Below are 24,099 nucleotides of genomic sequence, written 5' to 3'. Positions count from 1 at the left end.
GTGAACGGGTCCCTAATGAGCTCATTATGGGGGGCTAATGGCGCCGCCACGTTGCTTTGGTGATTAACGCTCCTTCCACCGTCAGAGGTTCTGTTTTTTTTTTCCGGCCGGCTTTGCGCTGGCTGTTCAGCAACCAGATAAGAGCGGTAATGTGTGCAGGCACACGCCTCAATGGACGCGTGAACAGGCTAATTCATCAATAGGCTCAGCAGTTGATGAATAAAGTGTGTTTTGTTTTTGTGTTCTCTCACAGTCCTTGTACGTCTCCAGTGTTACCTAATAATAACAAATAAGTATCCAGCAGTCGCGCACAAATCTTTTGTCTGTGGGTGTTTGGCCCATGTTGAGCAGTCTTCTTACGTTTGGGTGTACCGTCATGCCCTGCGGCTGCTCCTCAGTGCTGTGGGCGTTTGGTAGACTGCCTGGTTGTGTAACTCGCCCGTCCATGTGACGATGAGTGGTGAAGTCAGGCCTGTATGCTGGTGAGCCAGTGGCCTTATGCTGCATTAGGCCGTGTGGTTGGACCGACCAGCTGCCTCTGCTGTGACAGCGAGACACAAGGCCTTCCATTTGCAGGGAAGCACAAGTATCGCTGACTAATAACTTATCAGTTCCGCACTTATTTGTACCGCTACTGAAGCGTTCAACACAGGGCGTGTTAGGGTATCCGCATGGACTATTAGGATGACAGATGGCCCAAATCCTACCCCAATATGTTGTATAAATAGGTCATTTTAATCATGAACTTCAACCCGTGACCATTGGTTTTTTAACAATAGGCCATTGTACTACAGAAATGGCACTACTGGGCAGCACAGTAGCGGGTCAGATGTATGACTCTGGCTGTCTGACCGGCCATGCATTATACATGAAGGAATCTGTAATTCAACAAACTAAACCATGGATCAGCCTGTTCACCACAGACGGTTGGAAAGTTGTTTCTGTTCAAGGCTTTTGAACGTCCCGTAATGTTTTTTAATTCATTGATTGAAAATGACTGTTTGCCCTTCACATAACTAAAGGGTTTGTTACCTCGAATGCAGCAGAGAGACTTTAATCTTGTTTCCCATTTGTGATGGTTATTGTTGGTTAGTTGTAATATTTTAAGCTTTGTTTTCTTCAGGTTTTTCGAGCTAGCCACCCAATCTGTTAACCAGTGTTAACTAGTTCCCGTTTATGGTTAAAACTCCCCTATGGCAACATTTCTTTCACATGATGGAAGGCACTGACTTTCGGGGAGGCAGTGAAACTGTTTTAAAAGGCTGTTTGAAACTGTACTCTTTTCTGCCTTTTGCATTTAAGAAGTCTCATGTGTACTGAACGTAATATGTCATAAAGCAAGACACATTAACACGTCAGTGAGGACAATCATTGACAGAAGTCCACCTGGAGGTATGTGGGGGGTTGTTAAGGGCTGGTAATTGGAGACTTTACGAGTTTGAACAGGTGATCACACTCATTTATGCCGTCTTACTGTTTAACTTTTCTTTATGAGAGAATGATGCCATGCATTGGTAAATGATCTAAATTAACATTATTCTATGATCTATGTTTGATCTATGTCAGCCCTCCAGTTTTAAAATGTTGCGTCTCATGTTCTTAAGAGTGCAATGGTTACTGAAATAACCATATATTAATTTATATGTTGAAATTAAGTCACGATATATTCGGTAAGGTGAGACCCAGCTATGTGTGTGCCATAACTTTACAGCAACGAAGATGAAGATCCACAAACAAACAAGCAGGAAAAAGTGGGACAACCTTTGCATGTTTTTAATCAAAGCTTGGTGTCATATTCAAAGGAAGACTCTGTTTTATCACAGAACCAGTTTCCCACTTTCGGGCTGTTAATCCTAGAACCTGTTTGAAGCACCATCTCTCAGGCCAGCTCAGAGATCTAGATCTTTGAGCAGATCTCCATGAGTGGCTATTCTTGGACCACTAAAACCTTTTTTGTTTCTATTTCCAATCCACTTTTAATTTGACTGAAAGGCGAGTTTCAGTTCTCTGTTTCAGGTCTCTATTTGTAAATCTGTGAAACTGTTAATCAGGTAGGCCAGAATATTAATTTAATATTTTAACTGTGTATATTAAGGTTTCTCAGCAGTTTTTTGAGTTGGAATTGTATCGGGGGAATGATCACTGTCTTCATTTAGAATGCCTACCTGGTGCAGGTAAACCATTTTGCCTTGTCATACATGACAACACAAGTAATGCTTTTCCTCCGTGATTTCCCTTTTTATTTCCCTTTGTGGTCAGCAAAGTCATCCATCGTGGCCCGGTGACTCATTTTCTGATCTGAGATGGAAGGCTGTATACATTGTCGCTACAGAATAATTTACATTAAGCGTACGGGTGAAATGCACAAATGTATCGTGAAATCTGTATGTGGTTGAAATGTCATAGACGCCTTCTCGAACCTGATAAAACTGGCCTTTGAGAACTAAATGCCCCTGTTTCACTGTACCATGTGGGCCTACTGCTTCCACGCCTTCTAATCTCCCTGTCTCCCTCCTCCCAGGTATTGTAGCTGTGTGGGAGCCCTGCGATGACCACGCAGCCTTCTAGCCATGCAGAAACCGCTCACCCCACAATGCCCCCCCCGGTGCCTTCTGCGGCCTCCCAGCTCCACATTCAGCGCCCGCTGTCCCGGGAGGCCATCACCATCCGTTTCACCCCGCTCGGGTGGTCGATGCCGGGGAGCACGACAGCGACGACGACGACGACGACAAGGTTCACTGGGCCAGCGCCCCCGTGGCTGCCCGGGATGGCCCTGGAGTTGTGACGGCTGTAGAGGCCGGCGAGGAGATGCTGGAGGAGGCACTGCTGGACGCGGCGGCCGCTGCTTTCCCTGAGTCGTCGCCCACCCCCTCCCCCGCTCGCCGGCAGGCAGAGAACGACGTTGGCGTTCCCCGCCGAGATGAAGGTCCTGAGCTCCTCCTCGTCCTCGCCGCCGACCAAATCGGTGAGCCTCCCTTGTATCGACAAGCCCCCCTTCAGCATGATAAAGTCTCTGTCGTCCGACGCAGAGCCCTCCTCCTCCTCCTCCTCCACCTCCTCCACCTCCCATCTCCTGGAGAAGCACAGGCAGCTCATGAAGACGCTGGTCAAGTCGTTGTCCTCCGACACGTCCGAGGGGTCTTCGGCTCCCTCCGCCGCCCCCCGCGCGTCCGACTCCCGCCTCAACCTGCAGCTCTTCAAGCAGTTCACCCAGTCGCGCATGTCCACCGGTGGCGGCACCGCGGCGCCCTCCGCCAGCCAATCGAAGACGGCGCCCTCCTCCCCGCTCACCGTCCACGAGAGCCGCTCCTTCTTCAACGTCTCGGAGGTGGAGGCCCGCATCGAGGACACCAAGCGCCGCCTCTCCGAGGTGATGTACGAGCCCCTGCAGATCCTCAGCAAGATCATGGACGAGAAGAGTGTGGGCGGGCAGCGTGGCCAACTACAGGGCCTCCAAGGCCGCCTCCTCCGAGCTCGCCAACATGTCAGCCTGTCGTCGCTCAGCCACTTGGAGAGCAACAACAACAGCTACTGCATCAAGGAGGAGGAGGGCGGCGACTGGGACTTCGGACAGCCCCAACAGCGGGGCCTCCTGCAGCACCGAGGGCCCCGTCCCTTCCTCTGCGGACAACAACGGCAAGAGCCCCAGAAAGGCCGGGAGCTCCATGGCGCTGGAGATGTGTTTCCATGTCCGCCCTGGCCAGGCTGGAGGAGGAGGACTTCTGCATCCTGTCCACCGAGGACTTTGAGACCTGCGCGGAGGCCGAGCGGGAACGCAGAGACAGGAGCGATTACTCCGAGAAGCAGCACTCAGACTAAGGCGTCGCCCAGACGGCGGCACGGAGCCCTGCAGCGACGACGAGCTGGAGCCGGACGAACCTGGGCCCGACGTGCCCGTCTACACCCTGGTGATCGTCAACCCTGCTGGTGTACGGGTACTTTGTCCTCCCCCTTGCCCACCTACGTTGGAGGACTGCTGCTCGGGGTCGCGCTGGGCTTCTTTGTTGCTATTGGCGTGGTGTGGCTGGCCGGGTTCCAAAGCCTTCTGGCCGTGGACTACAAACACTTGAAACACCAGAGGGCGCTGCGCAGTGTGGCCAAGTTAAACTTTAAAGAGCCTGATCTCTTTAAGGTGAGTACTTTGGTTCTTAATGATGTATTTTATGCATTTATTGAAGGCCACCCTATACTAATGTCCAGGGCTTATTTTAACACTTAATGTCTACGATGTCTGCGATTTAATTGTCCATAGTGTCGGACGGCTCTGATGGACTAACGCGTCTAATACCGTCTTAAAATGAGCTTCACGCTTCAACCATCAGGAATAATACATCAATGAAGGGAAACCAGTTAGCCAGTTCATGTGTTCATTTAGTTCCATTAGGACTCAAAAGGAAAAACCTGACCCTCTAATTCATTGTGGTTATGTTCCACCAATGGGGTCATCCAGCTATTCTCACGCTCACCGTGACTTTCATCACAAGGGAGTTGTCAGCAGACTATTGTCCAGTAGCCCGCAGTTCATGGACCTAGTCCAAATGATGTCATGAAGGGATGAAGGGAAAGCCCAGCCTAAATGTCCCACTTGCATAGCCTGACCTATTGCTAAGTTTAGTTGACTAGAACAAACAACAATTTTACAGAATTAACTTCCTCTCTCCTTCTCGTCTTTTTTTCGTATTGCTGATGATGACGATGGGGTTTTGATTTTTTTTCAAAAAATACCAAATATTACAGTGACCTCCATGTATGACTGAACGGCTCAGTGACAAAACCTTGCTTGCTCTCCTCCCTCCGCTCCGATGACCTCCAGGGCTGGATGAACGCGATCGCGGCCTACGACCCCGAGACCTACCACGCCACCCTGACCCAGTCGGTGTACGTGCGTCTGGAGGGCTCCACCCTGCGCCTGTCCAAGCCCAACCACAACATCACGCGCAGAGCCGATGCACAACGAGCCCAAACCGGACGTGTCCTACATCAGCCAGAAGATGTACGACCTGACCGACAGCAAGGTGCCTGCCCCACCCCCCCCGCTCTGGTCATGTGGTGCACGGATGATTTGTATTTTGTGTAAAGGTTTTTTTGTGTGTATAAAGGAAGAATACAATATTGTTTTATTTGTAGGGCAGGCTCTTGCATGGTTAGGGCAGAGATCGTATAAAATTGTGTCGATTAGTAAACCGGGAAAAGGGAAATGTCTAGTGAGGCTATAGTGTCATGTATAAAAGGGGCTCGATGGCCCAGAATGCTATCCATACATCATTACATAATTTTAATATTAGAATAAAACAAGGTTTGTTTAATTTTGGGAACCTCCCTGCAGTAACTCTTGCGGATCCCCTGGGGGTCCCAGACTCCCTATTGAAGATCTCTGAGTTAGGGTGTTAAACTACACCAACCAAAGGTACTGGGTTCGATCTCCAACGCCCCGACCTACTGTCAATTGTCCATGAGCAACCATGCCCTCATCCCGGTGCCTCACTTGATCTTTATCAGAATTTCACTGGAAGTCCCCATGGATAATAAGGATCTGCTGAATAAAATCGACCTCAATTCATTGCTGTGTGTGTACACCTCCCTCTTCCTCTACCAGGTCTTCCTCGTTCCTCACCCATCATGGCCAGGAGCGGCTGTGGAACAAGAAGTACCGCCATTTGCATCCAGCTGGCCAAGCAGGACGACTTCATGTCCAAGGGCTGAGGGGGGAGCGCCGGACACCAGCAAGGACTCCACTGCCGCCGCCGCCGCCGCCGCCCCCAGGGGACAGAGCCGCCGGGACGGGCGGAGGGCAGTGGGGAAAGGGAAAGCCCTCCTTCTCTAGTCGGGGACCTCACCCTCTATCTGTTTGGAAGGACGGGTCGGGAGAAAGAGGAGTGGTTCCAGAGGATTCTGGTGGCTGCGCAGGGCAAGGGAGGATGACCAGAGACGCCAGAGACTTTGGAGGAAGTAAACATGGTAAGAGTAACACCATGTGGCATGTTTATAGTTCTATTTTCCTTTTTTTATTTTGGGCATGATATTGACGAGTGGTCACAAGCATTATTTCTAGTTGTGTCGTGAACTCCCATTGATAAGTTGATGCATGTTTACTCTCATCTCTAATATTAAAAGTAGGGTCGGCTTAGCTCGACCCTAGCGGCTCAGAGAGTCGCTAGTTAGATCCCTGGCTCCTCCTAGCTATAGCGTCGTAGTGTCTCCGAGCAAGACCTCTCACCGGAACTGCTTCCGACGAGCTGGCTGACGCCTTGCATGGTTGACTCCACTGTCGGTGTGTGACTGGTTGTCGCCTTTTGATATCGGCATCGACTGATTCCCCTAAAAGTAACCAATATCCGTTGTGCCTCAGCGCTCGGCACCCTCAGCTCCAGCAGCCGCCGGGGCAGCACCGAGGAGGCTCCGGGGGCTCCGCCGAAGAACAAGGAACTCCCGGCCTCCTCCTCCTCCTCCTCCTCTGTCGTCACGCAGGTGGGCACTGCCAAGACCAATTCCCTGCTGGACTACAGCGTCTACATGACTTCCCTGATGCCTGGCCAGGGGGCCAGCCCCGTCACTGCCAGCTCGCCTCTCCGCAGCCCCCAGAACAGCCCGGAGGCAGCCAAGAAGGTAGCAGGAGCTTCTCCGTCCGCTCCCGTTGGTACCTCTCTGATTTGGTACCTTCTCTGATTTGGTACCTTCTCTGATTTGGTACCTTCTCTGATTTGGTACCTTCTCTGATTTGGTACCTTCTCTGATTTGGTACCTTCTCTGATTTGGTACCTTTGCTGATTTGGTACCTTCTCTGATTTGATACCTTTGCTGATTTGGTACCTTCGCTGATATGGTACCTTCGCTGATATGGTACCTTCGCTGATATGGTACCTCCTCTGATATGGCCCTTTGTCTGATTTGGTACCTCCTCTGATTTGGTACCTTCTCTGATATGGTTCCTTCGCTGATGTGGCACCTAATCTGATGTGGTACCTCCTCTGATTTGGTACCACGGCATAATGATGAACAAGAAAGTGAAGCCTGTCATCCTCTAGTTCCAGTGTGCCATTTAGTCAGTTAGCCACGAGTGACTTGGGACTTGCAGTGATAAGATGCATGTCATTCATGAGCAGGTATAGGGTTGGATCTACCTACAGGTACACTGGGGACAGCATCCTAACCGCTAGAGTCAGACTGTCCTGCCCCTAATGGTAGAGCAGGATCACGTCACACCTGTGGAATGATTTATATTTGAATATTGTGAAGACTTCTTTTCAGATGCCTTGCTGAGGCAACAGAACTTTAAGACGCGGTAAAGTAGGAAAGCCCGCCTCTTTTTTGATTTGATTGGTTGCCGAGGCTAAGTGTGACATTGACGAGCAACGCAACTCTGCGCTGAGAAGTGGCGAACATTTTAAAGTTCATGCGCTTCTAAAAAACAAAGAAGTACCAGAGGAAATTAAGGTTATTGCCTGTGACGCAGTTCTAGCGGCGCGTCACCGTCTGACCGGAGTGCTCTTGTGCTCGTGCCCCTCCAGGTCCCCCGAGCTCTCCCTGCCCCCGCGGCCCCAGAGGAGGAGCAGCCGGTGGCCTGGCTCAACGCCATGCTGGGCCGCCTGCTCTGGGACTTCCTGGGCGAGGCCCACTGGGCCGAGATGGTCTCCAAGAAGATCCAGATGAAGCTGAGCAAGATCCGGGTGAGTGAACCTAGACTCGTAGATTTGTATCCGAGGCGGTTGTCTGAGGCACCGTGCAGTATTTGTGGGCCTCGTGTGGGTTCTGCCACGTCTCAAAGCTCAGCAGCATGGTTTAATGAAGCACACCGGGCAGGTGGAACAAATACAAGCCAGACGACATGAAGAGGAGGTGATGCGAGGCCGAGGCAAGAAATTGGAAGTGGGTAGTGGTGTTGGTGGTGACCACACAGAAAGACACAAGCATCGAGACGGACATTTACACACGCACGTACGTACACAGAGAGAGACGTACGTATGGACGAACACACACACACACACACACACACACACACACACACACACACACACACACACACACACACACACACACACACACACCCCGTTACAGAGAGAGTGTCAGCCTCCACCCATTGTGCAGCTCGGTACAGGAAGCAGAGTGTCAAAACAAGACTCCGGGGAGCAGGAGGGAGGCAGAGGAACACCTGATCTCAGGCTATTCATCCCTCCTCCTTCTCCCTGATCCTAATCAGGCCCCTCCACTATCTCAATGCTCTGGGCCTGTGTTCGGCCGTGTGCGTGTGTGGCCCTGGGTGTCCAGATTCCTGTGGTCGTGTCAGCCCTTTCCACTCAAAGGGAGCGAAAGAGGGATGGGACCGGTTGATTGTGTGCTCTACTTTTACTGTGACATTTCACTGCTACGATCATCAGAACCGCCTTTCGCCAGGAGAAGCAGTCGATTCATCCACGCCAGAGTAGATGACGTAGTAGAAGAGATGTAATCCTGCTCGTCTCCCAAGTCTTTTTGGCATTTTACAATACTTTGTCTGTTATGAATCTGGGTTTCAGATATCGGGTTTTCGGGTTATATAGCCGAAAAATTGAAACCTGTATACCGTTCTCTCTTCCAGTTGCCTTACTTTATGAATGAGCTGACCCTGACTGAGTTGGACATGGGCGTGGCCACTCCCAGGATCCTCGGGGCCTCCCAGCCGTCGGTCGATCACAGAGGTACGAGAACCAGCCACCGTAAACACTCACGTGAACTCCTGCACTCAGACGGTGTCAAAGCCAGCGGAACAACCCTGTGTGTGGGTGAACACACACACTTTCACTTGCATGCTCGCAATCAGCCCACGGAAAACACTGCGGTTATGCAGAATGAAATCAGAAGTGCCAAATGAGTCATTCCCTTAAAAAAGTCTGCATGGCCCATTAAGCGGTTTGCGTGTGTGCGTGTATGTGCGGGTTGTCTAGTGACATCCTGAACAGGGCAGCGTTCCACCCACAGGGTCTATCTTTATCACTGAACCACTCGTGTATGAAAGCATTTCTGCATTTGATGTCGCTCTGTCTTTCACTCTGAATCATTCTTTATTATGTTGCCTTATTTGTGAACACATGCCATGCAACACATCAGGTCCTGTGGCCAAATTAGCTTTGCTTGACTGTGTGTTGACTGGAACTAATAGTTGCCCAGCAGCCAGTGGAATCAGTAAAGGACTATTGTCTAATTGGTTATTTAAGATGAATTAGTTGATTTGTTGAACACCCTTTCTTAGGCGTACAAGGTAAACACAACAGCGTATAAACTGACCTCTGGCCAGAGACGGAAAACTGGACAAATCTTGAGCAAAGTGTTTTATGTTTGACCGATGGAGAACAGCTTATGGGTTATCAGAGATTTACCCTGTTATCAATACACTTGCACTTCAGACTTGAACCTACATAACCCTTCAGACATTTCCATGAAAATAGTCTCCATCTCGCCATCGGTGCAATAGAGCATTATAAACCATTGCATCATGGGAGCTTTCCTCTTACACAACCAATCATAGGTCAACCAATCCCATCACAGATAGACATTGCAGAGATGCACTTTTACCTAACACGGTTAGCACGGACACAGATGCACTGATTCTGACTAAATAACAACAATGGGGAAACAGATTCCAGCATAAGTCACCTCCTCCGTAATGAGACACTCATGACAGCGTCCTGTGCTGATGGTCCACTCAGAGGTCAGGATCGCTTGGTGCTTCGGGTGGTCCACATCCAGGCTCAAAAGGTACTGGGTTCAATCCTCAATATCCAGAGGCATCCATGAGCCAGTGGTCCCCCCCCCCCCCTAGCTGCTCCTGAATAGCGTGTTTCTGCAGTCACTCTGAATGAAAGCACTGCAAAAATGAAGAGATGGGGGGCTTAAAGAGGTAATGCACAGCCAGACTCCTGAGTCGTATTACATGATTTATTATTTAGAACTGTTTAATATACTTTGCGTTTACATAGGCTTTGCCATCCCCGATGTAAACATTGTGAATGTAGTTTACCGCTGCCAGAATAATCCATTAAAAATGTAATGTTCCTCCATTAAACGAGGCTCATTGTTCCACTGGGGATACACAAAAAAATAAAAAGATTTAATAAAATAATAAATAATATAAAAATTGGAATGACAGAATTTTGACTACTGTGGCCTCTACGGAACAATAGAGCGCCTATCAATTGAATCGACAAACCCTTTATAAAAATCATGTTCCTATTCAGGTTATGCAATCTGTCAAATAGTTTGACCGAGCCTTCCACTTGCATGACCACGGTATTGGGCTGGCTGGCAGCAAATGCCCAGTACAATTGACTTCAGCACTCAAGTGCTTCAGTCAGTCATATATTTGTCCCTGAAATTGGTCAATTGGCTGTCAATTGTTGCCCAGGCCTCACTCACTCACTCACTCCCATGCTCACTCTCACACACATTGCAGCAGTATTTATGCTGGTATAAATTAAAATGTCCTTGAGTCCTCCCTGTGTACGGACTTCAGCCCAATGCCTCATGCACAGAGGCTCAGCTGTGATGAGTGGTGCTGCCTCATTACCTCCAGCGCTCCTTGCAGTGGTCCGAGTCCTCCCTGCTGCGGTCGGCACAACATTCAGCTGCATTTAGAATGCAGTGGAAGTCCAGCAGGTGTTGAGTTTTCCCCCAACCTCATGGTCACTTTGTTATTGATTTTCCTCCTCTGGCAAGTCTCCGCGTCTCCGCATGTTCACCAATACGATCTTTCATATTTTTTTTTACCAGAAACATTATATTGTTGTTATTCTCGCTCTGTCTCTCTCTGTCTGTCTCTCTCTCTCTCTCTGTCTCTGGTCTTATTCTCTCTCTGTCTCTGGTCTTAATCTCTCTCTGTCTCAGGTCTTATTCTCTCGCCCACAGGGCTCTTTGTGTGTGTGTGTGTGTGTGTGTGTGTGTGTGTGTGTGTGTGTGTGTGTGTGTGTGTGTGTGTGTGTGTGTGTGTGTGTGTGTGTGTGTGTGTGTGTGTGTGTGTGTGTGTGTGTGTCACCCTGGTACGCAACGTGAGCCAAGTAACGAGCGGATATTGATTGGACCTCTTGCTGAGAGGCAAGCGGCGCCTGTTGGAGCACTTCCACGCAGTCCTCATGAGCCACCATTTTGTTGGTGTCAAGTGCAATAAAATAAAGAGAAAAGCGGCCTGCTTTTAATGGCATTCCCCTGAAAGAAAAACCTGAGTGGTTCTTCGAATTGCAATTACGTCACCTTTTTAAGAATATAGTGCTGGTGCTGATAATAAATCAGCACCAGTCGGTATCATTTTTTTTTTCCTCAGTTGAATTCTTCGCACTGTCGCTCGTGATAATAAAAGCAGGTTAGCTCCGCGGTGAACCTGTGTTGTCACCAGCGCCCTGTGTGACGGGTCGGGGAGCGGCTGGATTCATGAGGGTGCCTACCCACTGCGTCAGGGGGCCGGGCCCTGGTCCTGTGGGCGGCTCGTGTTCTCCGGCCGAGCCTGCGCCTTCCTGGAAGAGCCTTCTAGCCCACATCCAATCAATAACCTCTTAGTGTGTGTGTGTGTGTGTGTGTGTGTGTGTGTGTGTGTGTGTGTTCACATGTGCACTCCATTGCTGTGCGTATGGCACCCATCCCTAGTCTACACAACTTCAGCCCTTCCATTAGGCTGGCAGACTCTCGGGGCGTCTCTGTCTGTCTGTGTCTCTCTCTATCTCTCTATATCTGTGTCTTTGGCTTGTTCTGTGTGTGAATCTCTCTCTCTCTCTCTCTCTCTCTCTCTCTCTCTGTGAATATCTCTGTGGGAGGTCCTGGGTGGGTTCAGGCATGGAGAACCCTGCTGTTTGATCCCTTCCTCTCCACACACACACACACCCACTTACTGCCCTGTCTGACTGTTCATCCCTCCACCTCACTGGTGTCTGCCACGTCCTTCTGTCGGATGCTCGTTCAGGAATGCTTGCTAGTCAGTATGGGAGACCACTAGTACAGTAGACCACGTTGGTTAGGTGAGCGGGATTCTGCACCAACATGCAGGTGCATAGGACACCAACATGCAGGTGCATGGGATCACTGGACAGTGATCCCATCCAGTAGTCGATCCCTCTTCTCCACCCGGATCACTGTTCTGTTTTGAGGGTGGATGCCGGGGGATGGATGTGTCGGTACACACTGCCCCCTTGTGTTCAAGGAAATGCAGTCCCATTTTAAGATTGCCCAATCAACTGGTTATTTTTTGGTGTAATGCAAAGCATGTGATCAAGTGTGTGTGTTTGATGAAAGTACACACAAAATGGTTTCACGTGCCTCCGCCCCCACCCTACCGCTAGTATGCACCATGTCCAGCTCTCCCTCTCTCCTTTGACCTCCCTTCGAGGAACAGGTCGTCCGTAAAGCCAACTCAATATGTAAAAGCCACCCAACTTTGTAAAAGCCACCCAACTTTGAGGTTCTCCCCTCAGGCCGGAGATTCAGAGTCCCTCTTTGTAGTTGCGATGGGACCAAAAACTAATTTTACCCAGGGCAATACACTCCTTCCTTAAATCAGCACACTTCTGAATTCCAGATTTACTGTTGTGTGTTACCTGTGCGTCTTATGTACATTAGTCGTTGTTGATGTCTTAAAGTATTTGTTGTATGCTTTTATCTGTTTACCTGTCTACAAACCAAGTTTCCCTTTTTGGGATAATAATAAACCTACTACTACCTGACCTTCCTCAGAGGTCAAAGGGCAGAGAGAGGTATTTGATTGTGTAACCGCTTTATAGATCCAGTTGAGAATCATTGACCACAAACTAAAGCCACCAGTACTACCTGGGGTCCTCCCATCGTGTGTCCATGGACCTTTCTAACTCGGTGTTCCGCTTGTATCCCCCCCGCCCCCCCCCTTTCAGGCCTGTGGTTTGACCTGGACATCGCCTACAGTGGCTCCTTCCTCATGACCCTGGAGACCAAGATGAACCTCATCCGGCTGGGAAAGGAGGAGGACGCCCTGCGCATAGAGCCCGGCAAAGACGGGTAAGGCGCAGCACGGCAATCAGACACCCACCACCCATGAATCTACAGCCCTGCACCGCCTGCAGATTAGTAACTGCATGCTTGCTGGGGAAGCAGCTGACTGAGTATTTGGGGTTTTCACGCCGGAAATAAGCTAGGTGCTGCTGTTTCTGTTTGTGGTTTTTCATCCCTCATGCAAAGATGAACCAACCCCCCCCCCTCCTCTCTCCCCCCCCCCTCCTCTCCCCCCCCCCCCCCCCCCCCCCCTCCTCCCTCCCCCCCCCTCCTCACTCCCCCCACGACCTCCTCCCCCCACGATCTCTTGAACCTTAATTTCCTGTTTCTGTCCCGCCTCTCTGTTCTCTCCTGCCTTCACTCTGACCTGGATTCTAACCTTTTGCGTGGATGTTAATCGGATGCGATCGTGCCCTCGGTAAGTGCCACTCGGGTCTTTTCTATGAATTCTATTTTTCCCTTTTCCATTACCAACATAAACTCTCCGGTTGCTTTTCATCTTCCTTGAGGGCTTCGCTCAGGGCTTCCATCTTTTAATCAGCTTCCATTGCCTCCCGTCACAGTCCATCAGCAATGTTCTCTGTATGTTTGAAGTTTTATTAGTATACTAACTGAGGCACACAATTCTAGAAACAAAAATGACATTAAAGAATGTTTCATCGGTTACACAAGCTGCCTTGTCTCTCTCATGCTTCCCAATTGATTAAGTGACTTGCAAGCGAGCCCAGTGCATCTATCGCTAATAGTTTATTATTGTGCTGCTCTTGTGAGAGAACACTGAATATAATCCAATTGGGATGCTACACAATCTATCATCTATCGGTCTTGATCCATCAACATTCATTACTGCTGGTTGTCACGGCGATGGAGTTCCACTTTGAGAATGCCCTCCAAAGGCTATCTCAATGGTTTGTCTAATGCCTCAACATGTGTGTGTGTGTGTGTGTGTGTGTGTGTGTGTGTACACAGGTACAGGCCGCGTGCCTACTGCCTGGCTGACAGTGATGAAGAGTCCTCCAGCGCGGGCTCGTCGGATGAGGAAGACCCTTCTGAGCTCTCCTCCGAATCCATGGGCGCTGAAGGGTAGGCATCCCACACAGGCACACAACCGTCCTGGTTCTGGGCAGCTGTCCGGGTCCGAAAGCATTCACACGCACGGAGAATGATGCGTGTGCAAGGTGTGCAGTTGTTGTCCGTTGCTTTTTTCGAAATTCAAGCAAAGGAGTTCCTGGAGTTTTATCAGCTTTTGAAACAAGGTGCAATCAAACAATTTTACAATCCCATAATATCATAAATTTATGACTTTATGCTTCATAAAAACATTTTTTTTGCAAATGATGAATATTTGAAGTGCAAGAATGGCTTATAATTAGGGTGGAAGTAAACCCACTGTTCCAGCTTGAGTTCAACCGCTTGACGAAAAGACTGGGTTTTTGGCCCGAGCGTTTTGGTGTAAACAGGTAATCCCCATGGTAACGACCCACAGAAACATTGTGGTTTTTGTATTCTTTCCAAGCTAGCTCTGTAGCTGTGCGTGTGTTGTGGGTGGGAGTTGCCATTAGCGATGGTGTGCATTAATCACAGCCCCTTCAATCTTTTCTGACGGATGTCTTCGCCACAACCGCACTGACTCACACTCGGGTTTCACTTCACGCTCCGCAGGTTCGTGGGTGGACACAAGCCCAGCAAGATCATGAAGTTCGTGGACAAGATCACCAAGTCCAAGTACTTCCAGAAGGCCACGGAGACGGAGTTCATCAAGAAGAAGATGGAGGAGGTCTCCAACACGCCGCTGGTCCTGACCGTGGAGGCTCAGGAGCTGCGAGGCCGTCTGGCGGTCAACATCCCCCCGCCCCCCACAGACAGGATATGGTATGTCGTGCTACTTTAAGTGCCAGGATGTACAGCATACATACATTACATAACACCATACATACACCAAGTCATTATCGGGAAAATAAGCCGATAATGACCGGCATTTATCCCTTACCATAGTGTATTGCTTCGCCCTGTCGGGGGCTTATTTTCCCGATAATGACCGGCATTTATCCCTTACATAGTGTATTGCTTCGTCTTGCTTCACCCTGAAAAACGAAAAAATAACTTCACTCAGTGTCTTTTTACAAATTAATTTGTTACCAGCATTCGTACTGTTGATCAGCAGAGAAATAGTCTGCCAAAGATGTTGACGATGCTTAGCAACCGAGTACGCTGGGGTTGCTAAGTTACCGACTTCTTGCGGAGTGATATGAAAGACGGCAAAAAAAAATCCACTTTCTTGACAGCGGTCATTATATGCCTAGCAACGGTGAATTATCAAAAAACAATTCACCGCCGGAAGTTGTGAAGGCCCATGCAAATGGACGGAGCATTCCACAGCATTTAGAAGAGCTGTTTAATAATCAAGTGTAACCCACACCTCCAATGCCATTTTGTATTAAGCACCATGTTATGTAGTGTTAACGAGGTTGGTTGTCTGATGACGGTGAACCTCTCCGTGCTTCAGGTACGGCTTCCGCACTCCTCCTCACCTGGAGCTGAAGGCCCGGCCCAAGCTGGGGGAGAGAGAGGTCACCTTCGCCCACGTCACCGACTGGATCGAGAAGAAACTCTACCAGGAGTTCCAGGTAAGCTCCAGCATCAAATAGGCAAATCAGAACGAAATCCAGATCTACCCAGAGGTAGCGGATTAGATCCTGAGTCGCATTACCAAGCGACCTGGTGGGGTCGGCGTTGCTGGGCAGTTTGACAAACTGAAGACGAACACTCATTGCATCGAATTAATTACTGAATTCTTTTAAAGGGAAAGTAGCGATTGATCTTTCCAAATGACTGCAACATGAAAAGATGTAAACATGACCAAGAACGTGACTTTCTCTCAAACTTTATTTCTTGTATGGTCGCCACCTATAAGGGCATCTCATGTACACCAGACACAGATCTTAAAAACATTTGCTAATCTAGCCAGTCTCTCTCTGTTCAAGAAAATCCTGGTCATGCCAAAACATGGACGACGTCTGGCTGACCATCATGCACTCTGCCATGGACCCCCGTACCTTCGGGGGTCCCCTGGCCCCCCCTGCGGCTGACCCACCCCCCTGCCTTCTCAGGCCCGCCGACGGAGCCGCCAACCAGCATTGAAGAAGTATAGGGGGGACGGGTTTACAGTATTGTCCTCTGTGGTGTGGACGTACCCCGTGGCGGGGAACCGGAGCCAAAGCGCCGAGCAGGGTTTTTATCCTGGAGGAGTCTGGATGTTGCGGTGTATCTTTTTGCTAAAGCTCAGTCCCAAGAAAACACTGAAGTGAAGCCATTGTTTTGCTTGCTGCTCTGCACTCCCTTTCCTTATTGACAAAGGTAAAGGTTAATTGTCTGTGAAGGATTTGTTTTTCATAACCGTGACCTATTGGTTTGGAGGTTGATGTTAGAAGTGATCATTGCGTGGGTTGATGAAGGGAATATATATATATATATATATATATATATATATATATATATAATATATATATAGATCATCATATGAGAATATGAGATATGAATACATTAAGCACAACACCTGTGCCGTGAACACAACGTGACTTTATTACGCATTCACCAGATACCTTACAGTCTTAAGATGAACGGACCAAATGTCCTTCGTTCGGCTGGGCGACGCGTACCGTGGTGCTGTTAAGGGTTCGTCAGGGAGCCGCAGGTGGGAACGGTTCAAATGAGCAATGGGTTAACCGCGGTATCTGTCCAACAAGCTTACCTACGGTTAATTAATATAGGGGAAAAAAAGAATTCCTCGCGTGTGTTAAGTCAAGGGCACTGGATGCGGAGGCACCTAATGTAACAGTGTGCCGTGTCTCACGCGGAACACCCTGTGCGTTCCCCCCCTGCCATCGGTAGTCTTTGATCAGGTGTGAACCTGCAGTATTAACTCATGCTGTGACGCCACGCACCCGAAAAGCCCTCGACTTGCCAAGATAATTCCCTTTTTCCCCCGAAAGTTTCCACGCCATCGGATTCTGCGTGCCTCACATACAGAGTAGTGCACGTCATAAAAAGCCCCGCGATGCAAAGTGATGGTTAATGGTGTGTCTTCGGGAGACCGTAAATATGATGTCATTAGACGATGACCGCCGCGTATGAGGACTAGGATTTTTTCGTTTGGGGCAAATGTGCTTTTGATTGAAAGTATGTCCAAGGCCAACCTTTTGAATGTATTCTGGGCGTTTCGGTTTTTTGTAATTTATGCAAATAAGGATGTTTATAACCAATCAGAGTTCGATTGGGCCATGCGGATGATTGCGTAATTAGCAAGGGGTTTGGTTGACGCAATGAAATGTGTCTTCTAAAGATGTGATGTTAGACATTCCTTGGCGGTTATCGTTTTAGTAATATGAGTTCGTTGTTCCAACCAGGAGGTATCATTATTTATAAAGGAATATAATTTATGTTAATAAACTGGCAGGTGTATTTTCAACCACTCTAATCCAACAACGGTTTAAAATATTCCGTCTGGTCATGTGATGTATTATACTTAAAGGAATTTAACCACATTTACATTGCCTTATGGTTCATACTGTGTAGAATAATATAATTCGTTTTTTTTTGTATTGGTTTTTCTTAACACTATTCCATTAGACGTTCATTGTTGCGTGTGTTTCATAACGCATACCCTCTGGACGCAGGCTTCAAAGACAATGGTTACAATGCACAATAATATCAGCAGTGAATTTGTTTACAACTGTTCTGTTAATTGCATTTTCTGTTCGTTTTGAGCGACGCTTTCGTTTCCTTTCTGTGAAAATTGACACTATTGATTTACGTGTTCTGTGATCGACTACGTCAGCCTGGCTCTTCTTTAGGTTTGCGTCTAATTTAATGAGGGTATTCAAAGATTAGGTTATGATTTTGTTGTATGTATGTTGTTCTTGTATAATGTTCAGGATGTTGTCAACTTTATCATGATTATTGTACCTGCCTCTTGTTTATAGAACTTACAATTCTCTAAATAAAAAAAAAGTTTTTTTTTTTTTTCAATTGCTACGTTTGAGTGTTTCATTGTTTGGCTGAATGCTGCAATGGGTATATTAAAGGTGTCAACACACTTTGTTGGGATGGGATTGTTTAATTTCAATACAAAGCCCTCCAAGCCTCACGCTCTACCGCCATCTGCTGGTCACGTGCCGTCAGCGCAGGGCGCCACGGTTTCCTGACGGAAGTTTGCGGTTGCGTAGCAACAGAGCAGCGCATCAACCTGATCCCCTTTATTTCCTTACAGTTGGTAAGTCCATTAAGACTAATATTATATTTCTGATCTAAGTTGTTATGGATTAACCCAAAATCATAGTTCCATGATAATAGTGTTGGCGCAATGAATAGTAATTTGGCGTTCACTACGACGCTTAGCTGACGGAAAAGGTTAAGGGAATCTTAACTTGCGGCATGGAGCGGCTGATTCTCCGTTTATTAACCCCTTGAGTTGCGGTAGAGCTGCTTTAATTTGTCTAAATTATCGTAGAGTCTGAACAACAGCCATAAAGGCACATTTCATCGCTTTTTCTGCAGAATCGGTAGCTGTGAAAAGTTCAACGTCGCCGATAACTCCAATTGTTTTGGTACTTTAGACATCAAATTCACAGCCAGGCAGTCTGATGATGGAGAATCCAGGCAGCGAGGGGGAAGGAGAGGAGATGGAGCAGGCTATTGGCCAGGACCCCAGCAACGTACCAGTTGAAACGGTACGGAGAAACCATCTCGTTCTGGTTTCTCCACTAGAGGCCGCATTTCCACGGGTTGATGTGCAGCATATATTCATGAATGACGCCTTTATACTGTGTGTGTGTGTGTGGTGTGTGTGTGTGTGTGTGTGTGTGTGTGTGTGTGTGTGTGTGTGTGTGTGTGTGTGTGTGTGTGTGTGTGTGTGTGTGTGTGTGTGTGTGTGTGTCACATGTGTCCGTACATATACGTACTACTTTCTCAGTAAAGTTATGTGTAAATTGTTTTGAAACACTAGTAGAGGGAGATTCTTCTGCACGTGTCCCAGGATGCATTAGGTGATAGTTCCGATGGAGAACAGACTGAACCTGGGCCAGACGAGAGGCCTGGCAGGCCTGAGGATGCAGTACCCCCCCTCTCAGGTGATTTCTCCACTAACCCTACCATACTGAGTCAACACTTGTGTTGGGTGAGGTCTAATGCTTATGTCCCCCAAAAATGTACCCTGTCGTAGCGAGTGATCCTTGGAGGCTTGGAAATTGTTAGATGCGGCAGTGGCAGCCTATATGTATTTCCCTTGAGATGGACACTGGTTGCAGAATCTCACAACCTCCCCCCACCCCTTTCAAGTGTACTTTATATAGTTCTCTGCAAACCTATGGTGGGACCAGGCCTTCATTGTGCATATTGTATTTAGTCCTCTGCAAACCTATTCAGTGTACATACAGTCAGGGGCGTAGACATCACTTCAGAAGTGAGGGGGACGAGTTATTCAGAGGTCAATTGAGTGATTTATCATCCTCTCGCATTCAGTTGCACCTCTCCTTAGTGGCTACATAACCACAAACAGCACAGCACCAGGGGACCGACTTTAGTTCTTTAAAATGATATACTATCAAAATCTAAAGTCAAAATCTAAAGTGCCAAACTCTGGTTGAGTTGCACAGAATGACCCTCGAGCATCTACAGGGTAAGTAGCCGATAATAAGTGCCAAATGAAACACTGAACACGAAAAGTTCTGTAAAACACCATTCCTGTTTCAAATTATCAGCCCAAAATGGAAGGTAACGAAGCCACATAATTTAATTAATGGCAAGAAGTGACAAGTGAAAGTGACAACAATAAACATATCGACATGAAGATGTAGCTTTTTACATTTGCCGTCGTCAACTATGACAAAACAGATGTGCAATCAAGACTAAGACCAGTGGCGGCTGGTGTCAAGATGTTGGTGGGGCACAGTAGACAGGGATTTCCTGTATTCTGATGCATTTGGGGATGGCCACTACCTATTTACCTACTATTCATTCCGATTCATAGCCTACATCCTGACTTGCAGGGCCTGGACAAGCTTACACTGCATATACAGACCTACTTTATGGCCATTCCACCAGCCATTGCTATTTTACCCATTGTTGTTATTCTGATATTGAGACAAATCATGATCACTGTCCTATAGTGTCCATTTTTGGTGAGTCTCAATGTCTACTTCAAATGCAGTTAGAAATATGGAACAGTTGCTTCATTTTGTTATATACTACAGGCCGAAAGACTAAATAATATGTAACTTACTTGCTCCACTGACTAAGACAAATGGTATGACCTATACCATGCTTTCTTTAAAACACAAATAATGCAGTAGTCAAATAATATCTGCAAAATAAATAATAAACAAAAAGTCTCTTTGAAATAAATATAAACTACATATTTAAACATCCATGTCAGTATTTACCTTTTGAACTAAGGGAATCAAAGGCTACAGGCCTCTCCTGATTAACTATATTACAAAATAATATTTCAGTTCTAGATTTCTTTTAGACCCAAGTAGAAACAATAATATAATAAAAATGCAATAATGGTTATACTCAATAAAAAGTAATACAATTTCGATGTTGATTATCCTCTAGAGTTAAATAACTGTGATGTTAATATCTGTGGCCCTTTGGACCTTGGGTGACGTCTGGCCACATTTGTTATTTATTTATTAGACTATATGTATTTTTCGAACTTAGCATGGACTGCAAGGTGCATTCCATTTTCCATGAAAGCAATGCTGGGTGCTCCCAGGCATGGTGTTATCACATGTCAGCCATGGTCTAGTCACAAATATGTGCAAAACAACCGTGAGCACAAGTTCTCACGGTTGTTGTGCTTACTTCTTGTGGGGAGGATGCCCCCAGACCCCCCTACAGGGGTTTGTAATGCAAACGTTCAGCCCCCCCTCAAATAAATTCCACCAGCCGCCACTGAGAGACTCGTTTGTTTGAGAGCAGGGTTGATCGTGAATTTGAAACGTTAAAATTCTGTTCCCTCTCTGGATTTGAGAGCCAGACGATGTTGATGAAGATCAAACGACCCCTTGGTTCCCCACAGCAGAGGGGAGCAGGGAGGAAGAGGAGGACGAGGAAGAAGAAAAGATCATTCTTGACCCCGACCATGTTAGCATTACAAACACTCCCGAAATAATCTGTCACTTTCCAGAACGTGTTTGAATGATTACGTTTCATTATTATTGTGGATAACCTTAAAATGGAAAAAGTAGATTGTAAATAGTCCTTTTATTGAATTATGTGTATCTGAGTGCTTGCGTTTATGCGGTAGATATTGTCTACTAATGGCTGGTTACACAGCTACAACGCTGAGGAGAAAATAAGAGCACAGCTTGAAGTGTGGTTTGAGCGAAGGTTCTGTCTGCCTCCAGCCTCTGGTCAGAGGGTTCCAGAACGCTCTGAAGAACCAGCTCACCAGGAAGCTGCAGAGACTCGAACTGGACCTGAAGGATAAGGTATGAACCCCTCTATGGCTGACTGTATGGCTGGGAAGGGCCTGCTGTACTAGGGAGTCATCTGTCATATGTAATGTGTGTGTGTGTGTGTGTGTGTGTGTGTGTATGAATGTTCTGAAATTGTTTTAAAAAGTAATGTTAAAATAAAAATGTAAAGACTGTAATTTGGTTTTACTGCTTTAATATAATATAAGTAATACAATTAAATAAGATACAATTAATTACCACAATTACAATTCAATTAATGAAATTAATAAATACAATTAAAAAAAACAAATTAAATTAAATCACTTAAATTAATTAAATAAATGACTAAATAATTAAACTAAATACAATTAGATTAATTTAAATTGATAAAATAAATAAATGGCCGTACCTTCCTGTCCCTGTCTGCACCCGGCTCCCCCTCCACCCAGAACGCCCAGCTGAAGGCGGAGGCCAAGGGGGTGCAGGAGCTGGGGGAGAAGGTGTACCAGGTGCAGGCGGCGCTGGCCCGGCGCCAGTCCCAGCTGGAGGACCACCACCGGACCTCCGCCCAGATGGCCTCCGACCGCCGGGAGGCCCAGGAGAAGCTGGAGGTGGTCAAGAAGCAGTACAGCCGCACCACCAGCGAGGTGGCCCAGGAGAGGAGCCAGGGTGAGGCTCCACTACCTCCCACTACCCTCCCGCCTCCCTTCTCTTGACATGTCGCGTCTCTTGTTGTTAATTACCGTGTTTGTTCTGCTGTGAAATTCTCCTCCTCTTCCTCCTCCTCCTACTCCTCCTCCTCCTCCTCCTCCTCCTCCTCCTCTCCTCCTCCTCCTCCCCCCTCCTTCTCCTCCTCCTCCTCCCCCCTCCCCCTCCTCCCTCCTTTTCCTCCTCCTCCCCCCTCCTCCTCCTCCTCTTCCTCCTCCTCTCCCCCCCCCCCCCTCCCTCCTCCTCCTCCTCTGTAGTCTCCACGCTGCGGACGGAGAAGGAGAACCTCTTGCGTCGCCTCTTCCTACATGCAGGAGGTGAACACCGAGCTGGGTGCTGACATCGAGGCCATGAGGAACGCCACGCGCAAGGCGCAGGCCGAGAAGAGCCAGGCGGAGCTGTACAAAGTACAAGCAGGTGAGCTGTTCCCTCTAGGTGACACCAGCGGGTCTCCTGTTAGCGCGGACAGCATGGGGGGCTAAGTCTGTTAAAGTCTGGTCATTCGTGTAGCACTCAATGGTTACAGTTCTCAAAAAAGGTTTAAATAATAATGTTCAAATAATGTTCCCCATATTAGACATTCAATTTATTTCAATTTATTTAGTTTTGATTTTATTTTCACATGTACAACACCGTTTTGTTTGCCTTACCTTGTGCTTTAATTAGAATTGATTTATTGTAAATCGTATTTGACCTAATTTTATCCTTTGTTCTTATTAGTATATACAAATTGTATCACCTTCTTATTAAACCGTGGGTCGGTGATAAATGCACGGTTGATTCCTCTGTATGTCTGGCACATATTTTGAAATGGACAATAAAGCTGACTTTGACCTCACTTGGGTCCATTCCACGACACCGTGCTAACCCTTATACGTTTAAAGTAGAGCTGTCAAGCGATTAAAATATTTAATCGTGATTAATCGCATTAATGTCATAGTTAACTATTATTAATCGCAAATTCTTTTTCTATGCTAAATATCCCTTGATTTTTTTGTCCCATAATTCTTCTCATTTTAATTCTCTTATCAACATGATGAAGTGCATCGGCTTGCCTTGTGCAAATGATTTTCTATTGATAACAACATTGGCATATACTGATCAAAACAGGACGATACAAAAAAAGAGCCTATAGTGCAAATAAACGACTGCTTTGAACAAATATAATTTGAACATAACAGTTAGGCTACTGCTTCTTTGTTTTGAGCCAAAAAAAGATTTTTTTTTTTTTTTTTTAATAAAATAATTACGCGCAATAATTTTTTTAACGCCGTTAAATTTGGTTTGCGTTAACGCCGTTAATAACGCGTTTAACTGACAGCTCTAGTTTAAAGGCATGAGGAAGTAAGCCCAGAATCGAATGGAAGAAGCCTTGAGACGGAGCACTGGAACCCACACAGCAGCAGATCATGAATGAGTGCCGAGTATCCCCGGGATCGCGGCCCTCCGCCTGTCTCATCCGGCCCGCTGACGTGGCCTGCCTTTCCCCGCCGTGTGCAGGACCTGTACGTGGACCGTCTGACCAAAGACCTGGAGAGGGTGACGGAGGAGGCGGCCGTGTACGAAGCCCAGGGCGCTGCCCAGAAACGGGAGACGCAGGCGGTCAGCGAGACCCTGTCTGAGGTGGGTCACGCTACACACGAGAGCCTGCTTCACACGCATCCAGGGAGTGCAGGGGTGGAAACACCGTGGGACGTTCAAACCACATGGCCCAGTGGCGCCTAATGGATAAGGAGTCAGTCTCCAGAGCCGGAGATGGCGGGTTCGAGACCCCACCGTTAGATTGTTGTTCTTCACCTTAACGTTTGGGTTCCACTGTTCACCAATGACTCCTGTCTGGTGTAAAAGGTAGGGTTAGTAAAAATAAGCAATTTACCTAACTGGCCTAAAGGGCCTCCTTGAATGACCAGTATCTGTAAATCTCTTTTTGTGTGTGTGTGTGTGTGTGTGT

General features: G+C 47.5%; 1 protein-coding gene and 1 pseudogene across 2 annotated transcripts in view; both read left to right on the top strand.

Annotated features, from left to right (window-relative positions):
* Positions 1-1,232: 1,232 nt before the first annotated feature.
* On the top strand, positions 1,233-18,009 carry LOC115540019 (testis-expressed protein 2-like; annotated as a pseudogene). Its single transcript, XR_003976090.1, has 12 exons — positions 1,233-1,392; positions 2,522-4,132; positions 4,814-5,015; positions 5,597-5,944; positions 6,338-6,606; positions 7,509-7,667; positions 8,576-8,675; positions 12,864-12,987; positions 13,951-14,064; positions 14,644-14,853; positions 15,488-15,608; positions 15,966-18,009. The product of XR_003976090.1 is annotated as a testis-expressed protein 2-like (transcript).
* Positions 18,010-18,160: 151 nt separating this feature from the next.
* ccdc40 (coiled-coil domain 40 molecular ruler complex subunit) overlaps positions 18,161-24,099 on the top strand; it is a 16,229-nt gene continuing 10,290 nt past the window's right edge. Inside the window, 9 exon segments of the mRNA XM_030352375.1 lie at positions 18,161-18,253; positions 18,597-18,710; positions 19,016-19,109; positions 21,014-21,126; positions 21,390-21,473; positions 21,890-22,109; positions 22,406-22,452; positions 22,454-22,561; positions 23,649-23,771. Of these exon segments, the coding sequence (XP_030208235.1) occupies positions 18,624-18,710; positions 19,016-19,109; positions 21,014-21,126; positions 21,390-21,473; positions 21,890-22,109; positions 22,406-22,452; positions 22,454-22,561; positions 23,649-23,771 (876 nt within the window). The 5' untranslated portion in view covers positions 18,161-18,253; positions 18,597-18,623.

Source organism: Gadus morhua, chromosome 3, assembly GCF_902167405.1.
Source record: "Gadus morhua chromosome 3, gadMor3.0, whole genome shotgun sequence".
Lineage (NCBI taxonomy): Eukaryota > Metazoa > Chordata > Actinopteri > Gadiformes > Gadidae > Gadus > Gadus morhua.
Note: the sequence above shows the minus strand (reverse complement) of the source record. Positions and strands in the feature narration are given on the sequence as shown.